At 39.5% G+C, this 11,937-nt stretch overlaps 1 protein-coding gene across 1 annotated transcript; it reads left to right on the top strand.

Moving 5' to 3' along the window:
- Window positions 1-1,229: 1,229 nt before the first annotated feature.
- LOC134012309 (olfactory receptor 1D2-like) lies at window positions 1,230-9,477 on the top strand. The gene is made up of 3 exons (XM_062452103.1): window positions 1,230-1,335; window positions 5,660-5,679; window positions 8,548-9,477. Exons 1-3 carry the CDS (start codon window positions 1,230-1,232, stop codon window positions 9,475-9,477), a joined length of 1,056 nt encoding a protein of 351 aa, XP_062308087.1.
- Window positions 9,478-11,937: the final 2,460 nt, after the last annotated feature.

Raw genomic sequence — 11,937 nt, 5'->3', positions numbered from 1 at the left:
TAACCCTTGTGTTATCTTCGGGTCATTCTGACCCATCAGTCATTGTGACCCACCGTCGTATTGCGACAAATTTACCGCATACAAAGACAAAGTGAAGCATTTTCTTTTAACAGCTAGGCTGTCTCAGACCCCCCACATTGCGATGGTTAAAAGAAAATTATTTTAATTTGTTTTTGTATTGGGTAAAATTGGGTAAACACAACGATGGTTCGTTATGAACCTTTGGGTCATGTGACCCGAAGGCAGCACGAGGGTTAAATCAAAAGTCTATCTAACTACTAACCTGAACTTCATTGCCACAGCCTAAACTTTGTCAATCTGTTCATGAAAATAATTAATTTCAGCCTAAACCGTACAACGGAACGTTAAATCCAATTCAACCAACGCAATCGCTACCAAGACGAACACAGCAGTAGTCTAGTCTGTACTACTACCGTACCTTAGTAGTACAATTTACCGGGGCAGCTTCTCCACACAGGGCTATATCGCATTTTGCGTTGTTACTGACAATGATCGCTACCAGTGAGCTTTTTATGAATGAGCGATTTTCCACTAAATAAATGTCAAGCTTATTTACGTTTTGGGGGGCATATTTTCAGTTTGTTATTATCTTATCTTATTATCTTATTTTCAGTACTGTTTGAATCGCGATTCCATCTTCTACTGCCGGGTAACGTAGTAGAATAATCTTCAAAGGGGGTTCTTTATTAATGAATGAATGCAATGAGTAGGCTAAATGCATGAAAATATCACGAGAAGGGAAAAACTTAAAAGGACGTTTAAATCATAGAGATTAGGTCAATTTGTACACCGGTCTGCCAAATGTATTCGTTTTGATTCAACGATGAGGCTGCCTCTTGCCTCTTGGGGAAATGAGAAGACATCCATTTCATTCTACACTTCACTCGTATTTTCAGTTGTAAATGAGCAGCAAAAAAAAATGCTTTTAAATCTATGTCATCTTTATAAATAATAAGTATGCATTTTTATATAAAATACAGAAATATCAGTTGTAAAAATGTCATTAAAAAACGGACCCCTGTCCAACCGACGCAAGCAAGCACACCCAACAATTTCCCCAGAAATTGTACACTCTCTAGTCTAATTTGCAATACCCTTCAAATGTTCAAATGATGCAGTCCTGTATGTAGCTTGGGTACGTTGTAGCCTTTAGCAAATGGCGGGTCCACCACGAAGGCCAAACAAAAAAATACCTGTGCTCCTTGATAATGCCGCCTCACGCGCGTGGGATCAAAGGCGTCAGCAGCAGGAGGTATGACAACAAGATCCACAATGAAGAGGAACAGATTGAAGAGAAGATTCATGCAGTTAACGGTCTCTGCAAAGTCCACCCCTCGGTAACGCTATCTGGCTCCGTCACGCCTGGGACACACTGGCTGCGAAGCGCCTGGACGCGCAGCGCCACGATCGGCTACGATCGGCTACGACTGAGCAAAAGCTGTTCACACCAGACGCACATTTCTCCGCGCCGGTCACCAAGCCTTTCAGCTACTCTGAGCTTTCCTTTACGCTGACATGGTACATAAACATGGCATTGGCTATATCCCAGCATTGATCCTTATCTACGTTGTCCTTGTATAATTGTTGCTGACATACAACAACTCCCTGTGCTTTTCAACTTCGAGAATTCATTTGATGCTGATTTTAGAAATAGACTTGGGGGTTCTCTCTCGGTAGGCTATGTCTGCGTGTGTGTTGTGTGCAACGCGTGACAACTTGTTTCTCTCAAACAAACAAAACATCTACGGGCATGCTAGCTCAACGGATCAATCCGTTTATTTTCATTTGTTTTCATCAGGGTAACCACATGTAAAGGACGTTCGTTACCAACATTGTGTAATTATAAAGTCTACAACTTTACAAATGTTCACCGTAGTCTACAATTAATGGAGTAAAATCTTAAAAAACATGTTTTTTTATTCAAATATATCAACTAATATGGTGTATTTCATCATCCTGCAGCCGATTTCGCAGGGTCTCGCGAAGAAAATCGACCAGCTGCCGAAACGATCGCTGCAGATCGCAGGCAATCGCGGCGCTTCGCAGCCAGTGTGGTCGGTCTCATTTGATAACATGGGCGCCGAAAGAAAAAAGGAGGCGCTTCCAGGCGCGTCGCAGCCGATCGCAGGCAGTGTGTCCCAGGCGTCAGGGTCTTTGTCAACCGTCCGTCTCGCAGTTCCACACAGGCTTAACCCTTGTGTTATCTTCGGGTCATTCTGACCCATCAGTCATTGTGACCCACCGTCGTATTGCGACAAATTTACCGCATACAAAGACAAAGTGAAGCATTTTCTTTTAACAGCTAGGCTGTCTCAGACCCCCCACATTGCAAAGGTTAAAAGAAAATTATTTTAATTTGTTTTTGTATTGGGTAAAATTGGGTAAACACAACGATGGTTCGTTATGAACCTTTGGGTCATGTGACCCGAAGGCAGCACGAGGGTTAACTAGTCCAGGCAGCTAGCCGCTAGCTTGTTAGCAGTCCATGCGAAAGCACTAGACACTTATTCCGCCGCTAATTAAACGTCTTTCCGTCTTCTGGTGCTGAGCAGTCCACTCAAACAGACAGATATCACCATTAATGTTTCGTATAAGAGTCCTGGTTTAAAACTCACTAAACTGGTGCAGTATATTAATTTCAAACATTTACTGTATCTCCTTCAACAGTCAACACGCTTCTTCATCAACCTCCTCTGCTTACCGTTATCCCTCCCTCTCCCGCGTTACCCTCACGACCTGTCACCCCTGAGCCCTGATTGGATCTTTTTAAAGGAACTTGAATATTAATGAACTTAATCGAAATACATAGAAACAGTACAAAACAAATAATTAACATTTTAATCAATTCACTTTTTAACCCTTAAATGCTATTTATTATATAATGAACTTATTTATTATAACTTATATTTATATAGCAATGAATGAAATTCAACAGGGTTACACTAACTTGAGTTGATGAGTGTTGAATGATAGTCTGTAGACTTGCTCCTGGAAACTAAATAAAGTTGTCTACTTTAACAAATGCAGACAGACCGACAGATGGATGGAATAATTTTGTGATGATAATTGTCTATCTTGGCTGATGTAGATCACATAGATGGTGAAATGTTTATTGTGGTTCTGAAAAAGTTCTCAGCCGAGATGAGTACCAGACCTTCATCTTGAACTGTCTCCAGGATTAAAGCTTTCCATCAGACATCTCCGTCCAGCTAAAATGTTAGGTTTGGGGTTAGGGTTAGGTTTGGGATTACGGTTCTGTTGGGTTTGGGGTATTTTATTGGTAAAATTGTTTGTTTAGTGTAGGGTTTTACTGGTTTATTGTAAGGGTTTTCTGTTTGTGTGTAGAGTTGAACAAAATTAGCCAATGGTTTCAAAGACAGTGCCTTAGCCATCAGAAAAAACTGTTATGAGCATCTCTTTCAATGAAAGTCTCACCCTGTCTGAACTCTCTCATATATATTTATTCTTTATTATTTTCCCACCGTCAACGTCATCACACGTTAGCAACGACTCATAGATACGACGTTCTAGTAAGACAGACAGCGATATCAGATAGTCTCGTATAGTTGAGGCTTGGTTCCCCTTCATTCTTTTGGTGAGCAGTCTCACAAGCCTTACTTACCCGGCGTCATGGAGCCGACCAGCTAAATACTTATTTAGCACTAGCGTTGCTACCTGCATATAGCTACAGCTGGCTGTGCTCCGTTTTGCTCCGAGATTCAGACCTAGCCCCGGTAAATTGTAGAGCTACTGTAGCTAACTACTACACTTCTGCTGTGCGGAAATCGCAGGAGATAACCAGTCGAAGGGCATACAAAAATACAGGAGCACACCCCACAATTTCCCCAGAAATTACACCCTCTCTAGTTATTATTTTTTTTCCACCCCTAAGGATCCGTCAATATTTGGACTACATAGACGCCGGTGTCCAAAGGTTTGTCTTGGTAGCGATTGTGTTGCTTCTATTGGGATTTACGTTCCGTTGCACGGTTAAGGCTTGAATTAAGTTTTTGTGGCAAAAAGTGCCTTGTGTGCACCAAGGGACCTCAGTGATAGTGTAATGTCACAACGTCAGCACACGTTGTCAACGATGCATAGATACAACGTGCATAGATACGACATTCTAGTATCGTGGTGTACTAGCAGCATCATACATTTAAGCAATTCAAGATTTGCATGTACAATAAGTAATGTCACATTAATGTCAGATGGCTGAGCGGTTAGGGAATCGGGCTACCAATCAGAAGGTTGCCGGTTCGATTCCCAGCAGTGATAAATTACGTTGTGTCCCTGGGCAAGGCACTTCACCCTACTTGCCTCAGGGGAATGTCCCTGTATTTACTGCAAGTCGCTCTGGATAAGAGTGTCTGCTAAATGACTAAATGTAAATTAAATAATGTATTTAAACTCAAGCTTGTGTGGTGCGTCGCTGTCTTCAATGCCACAGCCTAAACTTAATGTCAATCTGTTTGTGAAAACGGCTAACATGCCAACAGATGAGGGGAAATTGTGTCTCGTTTTAGCTAATTTAATCCGTTTGACCTCATAATCTGTTTCCATATAGTTGAAACGTAGGCCTATATCTAGGAATGTGTGCACTCAGATATACATAACACAACTGCAACCGACACAAACACACCCCACAATTTCCCCAGAAATTGTACCCTCTCTATATGGAAGCAAATCGTTACCAAAATTCTAATGCAAATGCATTTCCAAAAATTCATTTGCATTTTAAGAATGTGGCTGCATTATTTGACTCGTAAATGAAATTAGTAATCAATCATCCTATTTGCATTTTAATTTTCTTCTTCAAGAGTGCTCAATCTTTCACTTAATTAAAATGAAAAAGAAATAGACATTTGAGATTTAATTTTCAAAACATGCCCCAGCAAATAGATACCAAAATTCAATTTGAAATGTAAAATTTGAAAATTAAGGGGAGGTACTACAGGTGAATAGGAAAAAAAAAATCCTGTTCTTCTATCAAAATGAAACTTTACCACATGGATATACCCAAAAATATAAGATATTTTTGTATTGTGACTTTTAGTTTACCCCCCAATAAAGTATGCAAATTACGTGTTTTCTCATAAAATATGCGCTAATTTGCATACAATGTAGAACACGGCAACTCCATCATAGATGAAGTCAGACCGTTTTGGTTTGTTTTAATAGGATCAATAACTAATTTTTTAGACTTGTTCAGAGGCTTTTGTCAAAATAATGTTTTTTCAGTTAATTATGTTGAAGTGCACTTGACAAGTGCTAAAAAACTAAGTTTTCGCCGCTTTTTTGCATATAATACCACATAAAATGAGATTGACAAAATATATTTGAAAATCCCTCTGAACATGTCTAGATATTCAAAGTACAAAGCAGTATGTAAAATTGTGTGGCTTTACCTATTATGAGCCAAGAGTTGCCTAGCTTGACATGTGTGCTAGATGTCATTTTGAGAAAATCGCTGTTAAACATTTAGAAGTGTTAGAACGGGTTCTCTCTCGCTTCGTGTTCCCCCCCTCACTGCCATGACAACAAAGTAAATAGCAATATATTATTTGGCTAGCCATATGCTTGAGAGAATAAGCTTTCCAACAACATACAATTCCTTTAAGTTATTTCTTAACTTGCTGAGACAAATTACAACAAAAGATGGTAACAGACCATGATTTAAGGTTTTGTTTACTTGGCAAAGGGTGTATAAAATCATAAAAAAATGTTTTAAAGTGTTTTGGGCAATAATTGTGGCATGTTATGAAAGTTTACTGGTTATAGAACCAAAATATCAAAAAATATCCAAATTGACCACCTGAACTAAAATCTGGGTTTTTGCCTGTAGTACCTGGCCTTAAAATGCATTTCCAGAAATGCATTTTCATTTTAAGAACGTGGCTGCAAAATCGTGACCACAATTCAAATTCAAATGCATTTCCAGAAATGCATTTTCATTTTAAGAACGTGGCTGCAAAATCGTGACCACAATTCAAATTCAAATGCATTTCCAGAAATGCATTTTCATTTTAAGAACGTGGCTGTAAAATCGTGACCACAATTCAAATTCAAATGCATTTGCAGAAATGCAAAATGAACGAAAAAGCATTCTGAGCGGCGCAGCAGAGTGACGTCAGTAGCCGCTCTTCTTCAGCTCCCTGCTGACCGAGCTATCCATCTTGTTCGGTAGGGGGCGGTGTGCACATCTGCATTGCATTACATTGCAAATGTGCCGGGAAATTGATTGAATTGCCGGGTCTTTAGAGCAGCGTTCCCCAACCGGTGCCCACCGGTCCGCGGACCGATACCGGTCCGTGGGTCATTTCGTACCGGGCCGCACAAAAAAGAATTAATAACATGATTTCCTTTTAATTGATTATCAGAGTCTGAAAGACGTTTTATTCTGAAAAATGACCTGATTCTCTCCTTCTCCGCGGGCCTTTTCCCCTGAGCAAAAAAGCTCTGCAAAGACGTATATTTACTCATTTTTTAGCAAGTTTGTGGGCTTTATTGAACGGTATCATGCGCGTCTCTTCCTCTTGACACATGACAAGTGATAGTTACCACACAATGAAGCCTGTTTGAGACAACAACTCTATCGGTGTTTTGGATGAAGGCTATCCTGAGATCGCCACTAAAGCACTGAAAACCCTGCTTCCATTTCCAACATCAAGCGGGATTTTCTGCCGTGACAGCAATCAAACAAAATTATGGAATAGGCCTGAACTGGATATAAGGAACGCACTTCGGGTGTCACTGTCGTAGCTTATAGTCACACACAACAGTGGGACTGACACATCGAAAGCTAGCTAGTAACAATATAACGATGGAAAACCAGGCTAAGAAACTTAAAGATGGGTCAAGTGAAAAAACGGCTGTTTATTTTACATAAAACTCCCAAAACTATTTTTCGCGCGCGCTCGCATTGGGTGTGGAGGTCACTAACTAGGATCACATCAAACCCAGAATGTACATGCATTAGCAGCGCAGCTGTCCAGGGCCTATCTTTCCTCCCAGTCCGTTCTGCCGGTCCGTGAAAATATGTCTTACATGAAAGCGGTCCGTGGCGCAAAAAAGGTTGGGGACCGCTGCTTTAGAGGACGCATCACAACCACGGCGCTCCCTCAAATTGTGCAAACACTGTTAGAATTAGCTGAACAGGTAGAATCTAATAATATATCTGAGTCTGATGCCCGTGACCGAGTAGAAGTCATAGAGAGCTTGGCTGCATACTCTGCCGTCACAGATTTACACATTAATAGTAGCTCTGCCACTGTTTTAGTCATTGTTTGACATCAAGTTGCTCAGTCTGTGATGCGTCCTCTAAAGACCCGGCAATTCAATCAATTTCCCGGCACATTTGCAATGTAATGCAATGCAGATGTGCACACCGCTCCCTACCGAACAAGATGGGTAGCTCGGTCAGCAGGGAGCTGAAGAAGAGCGGCTACTGACGTCACTCTGCTGCGCCGCTCAGAATGCTTTTTCGTTCATTTTGCATTTCTGCAAATGCATTTGAATTTGAATTGTGGTCACGATTTTGCAGCCACGTTCTTAAAATGAAAATGCATTTCTGGAAATGCATTTGAATTTGAATTGTGGTCACGATTTTGCAGCCACGTTCTTAAAATGAAAATGCATTTCTGGAAATGCATTTGAATTTGAATTGTGGTCACGATTTTGCAGCCACGTTCTTGAAAATGAAAATGCATTTCTGGAAATGCATTTGAATTTGAATTGTGGTCACGATTTTGCAGCCACGTTCTTAAAATGAAAATGCATTTCTGGAAATGCATTTTAATTTTCAAATTTTACATTTCAAATTGAATTTTGGTATCTATTTGCTGGGGCATGTTTTGAAAATGAAATCTCAAATGTCTATTTCTTTTTCATTTTAATTAAGTGAAAGATTGAGCACTCTTGAAGAAGAAAATTAAAATGCAAATAGGATGATTGATTACTAATTTCATTTATGAATCAAATAATGCAGCCACATTCTTAAAATGCAAATGCCTTTCTGGAAATGCATTTGCATTTGAATTTTGGTAACGATTTGCTTCCATATCTCTAGTTGTAAAGGTAACTTTTGAAGAGCTGTATCATTTTACAAAATGTAGCTCTAAAAGGTGCAGATCTGTTCATGGGCCTATATTTGACTAGCCCATAAGTGTACATGTTCTGAGTTTAGCTGCTCAAAGTGGGAAGTGCACCAAAATGCTGACAAACAAAAAGCGTCAGCAGTGTGGGTGTGTAACTTGAGAATAAACAGTATAAGAGCAAGAGGGCAAGTTACCACCCGTAGATCACCTGTGGAATCACTGACTACGGGTTGGATTGCTGTTCATCAAGGGAATGAATTAGATAATGTATAACATGCATGTTTAACGATACATACTTATCTACTAATTTTACATTGGATTTGTGAGGATTCAATTGTTTTCTTTTTACATGTTGCAAGTACTCGTATTAGAGGAATTATTTAAATGGTTTTGTGCTTGTGTTCTTTGTTGAAGATTCAGAATGACCTTGGAGGATAATGTGTCCCTTGTTACAGTGTTTACTCTTTCAGGGTTAGAAGAGACCATGGACTACAGAGCCACACTCTTCTCTCTCACTCTACTGTGTTACTGTGTGATTATTCTGGTCAATGTTGCTCTGGTGGTCACCATCATCTTGGATGACAACTTGCATAAACCCATGTATATCTTTCTTTGCAATTTGTGCATCAATGGACTTATTGGTACAACAGGTTTCTATCCCAAGTTCCTGCTGGACCTGCTGTCTCCTCATCATGTCATCTCCTATGCAGGGTGCCTGGTTCAGGCTTTTGTAATATATTCTTCTGCCAACTATGATTTTTCTATTTTGGCAGTGATGGCATACGACAGGTATGTAGCAATATGTAAACCATTGGAATATCACTCTGTTATGACTTATAAGAGGGTTGCTCAGTTGGTGTCTTTTTCCTGGGTGTCCCCCTTATGTTGTTTCACTATGCTATCATTACTGGCATCCAGACAGAGATTATGTGGGTCCCACATAGAAAAACTATACTGTGAGAACTGGTCTGTTGTTAAACTTTCTTGCTCTTCAATCACAGTAAACAATATAGCTGGATATGCTGTCATAATATTCTTTTTTGGACATGTAACTTTCATTGTATGTTCATATGTGTGCCTGGTCAGAACATGTTTGGGATCCATAGAGAACAGGGGTAAGTTTAGGCAGACCTGTGTACCACATTTACTGTCATTATTAAACATCACAATCGCTTTGCTTTTTGACGTAATGTATACACGATATGGTTCAAGAGATTTGCCACAAAGCCTTAAGAATTTCATGGCCATAGAGTTTTTAATAGTGCCTCCAATTCTAAACCCTGTTATTTATGGTCTTAAACTGGTTCAAATTAGAACCAGGATATTACGTTTGTGCACAAAAAATGACAGGATGAAAGGTTAAGCTTGCCTTGTAGTCCCATTGGTACTTAGGTGAATGTAATTTCAGAGTGCTGTCTACAACCACAGTCAATGTTGTATTATGTTTGTATATGTTTATATCACTGTCATTCTAATGATTATCAACAATGACTTAACTGGACAAAAATTATGTGGATGAATAAACCCCTGAACCAAATGATAGTCCTGCCAGTAATACATCTCCTTAAATGACTCAATAATCTCACAATAATTTACAATCAAGTTTAGGATGCTACATCTATAACTTTTCACAACTAGATGACTGTTAGAGAGAGATGGTACCTGGTACCATCTCTGACACCTTTCCTAATTTCTGGTCAGGGAACGTGAGAGTGAATGTTTCTCTTCTAGAATTTGTGCCAGTCAACTGTAAACTCCACCCTGTGAGTGATATTTCTGAATAGTTTCCATGGGAACCACTGCTGCACCTAGTGCAGAACAGAGAATGACAAGACCTGGTTGTCCTTTCCAACCACAGAGCACTTCCCTTAATGGCAGCATCTCCCTCACTGTAGCAGTGGAGAAGGTGAGGTAGTTACAGTATTATAGAGCAAGCTAAAAAACAATCATTTCTGCTTGTTATGTTGGAATGTTTTTCCCTTAGTGATGTGAAACATGCCTGTTGTGTTCTGGTCAAATTGGCCCAATTGACAAGCTTTCTCTCTGAAAAAGTATGTACCGGTATATTTAATCTGATTGTCATAAGGTTCCATATATGTGTCCATACAGGGCACACATAATACACAGTAAATAAATAAATAATTTTCATTCCATTTTTGTATGTTTTATTTAACTTTTGTTCACCTGGTGTTCCCGATTCAAATTGACCAGTCATTAGAAATGAATGGGGGAGACTACATTTAGTTTTAAAATGTAATTCAGGCACATGCCCATTTATCAGATGGACACACTTCCTCTCCCAGACCTCAAATCCATGTCATAAATGCACAATATGTTTCATCTGTGTATTTGTCCGTCAAAACAATCCATACATTATGCTTACTTACTAGAACTAGTTGTCATGTTCACAATACCTTAAATTGATAAAAAGATAAATCAGAACATTAGTTGATATTATTATGGATTATAGAATCAACCAGCAAGCTAAAAAACAATCATTTCTGCTTGTTATGTTGGAATGTTTTTCCCTTAGTGATGTGAAACATGCCTGTTGTGGGGGAGGGGAGTCAGGTGGCTGAGCGGTGGGGGAATCGGGCTAGTAATCCGAAGGTTGCCAAGGTTGTTCGATTCCCGGTCATGCCAACTGACGCTGTGTCCTTGGGCAAGACACTTCACCCCTACTTGCCTCGGGGGAATGTCCCTGCACTTACTGTAAGTCGCTCTGGATAAGAGCGTCTGCTAAATGACTAAATGTAAATGTAACTAAAATGCAGGTGATCATTTTGGACAAGGAACACAGAGTTAAGATGAGACAAACACAACAGAAGAGTTAAAATCATGTTACAGTGTCTAGATTGCTTAAGCATCTAAAAAATGTGAAGACAATTCACATTTTCAGAACAGTTACTTTAACACGCATTGCTTACGGTAAAAGTGTATTCCAATATCATGAAAAGTATTTTAGCAATTGAGAAAAGCTGTAAATACAACACATTAAATAACTACCCAATTCAGCTTTCTAAATTAAGTTGATGAGTGTTGGATGATATCCTGTAGACTTTCTTTTGGAAGCAAATAAAGCTGTCTACTTTAACAAATTTAGACAGACAGATGGACGAGTGGATGGAATAGTTTTGTGATGATAATTGTCTGTCTCGGCTAATGTAGGTCACATAGATGGTGAAATGTTTATTATGGTTCTGAAAAAGATCTCAGCCAAGATGAAAACCAGACCTTCATCTTGAACTGTCTCCAGGATTAAACCTTTCTTTCAGATATCTTCGTCCAGCTAAAATGCTAGGTTTGGGATTATGGATATTTTAGGTTTGGGGTTATGGTTATGTTGAGTTTGGGATTAGGGATGTTTTAGATTTAAGATTAAGGATAGGTTAGGTTTGGGGTTAAAGTTGTGTTGTTTTTTGATTTGTATTGTTATTTGACATATTTTGTGTATTTTATTGGTCATTGAATCCTCTGTCCATGCATATTTCTCTAAAGCAAGCCATCTGGTTCGCTTGTATAGAATCAATAACAGACCCTTTCTTTAGCAGACTGAAACATTAACAACAGCATTGTTAACTACTGCAACTGTAACACACCCTTCTGCCATAAAAACTCTGTTATACCTCACTCCAGTTTGAGGAGGCTTTCAGGACACACCCCCTGGCCATTATAAAGCCCTCTGCTCACCGGTCACACGAACACCTCAGCTGGAATTCTTCTTCAACATCTGGAAGTCAGCCTGTCTGTCTCTTCACCTTTTTATTTGTCTGTCAGTTAGCCTGTCTGTTTGCCAGCTTGTCTGTCTGCCAGTCATTCAGCC

The sequence above is a fragment of the Osmerus eperlanus genome, chromosome 25 (assembly GCF_963692335.1).
Source record: "Osmerus eperlanus chromosome 25, fOsmEpe2.1, whole genome shotgun sequence".
Classification (NCBI taxonomy): Eukaryota; Metazoa; Chordata; class Actinopteri; order Osmeriformes; family Osmeridae; genus Osmerus; species Osmerus eperlanus.
This window is presented reverse-complemented; position numbering and strand designations above follow the sequence as displayed.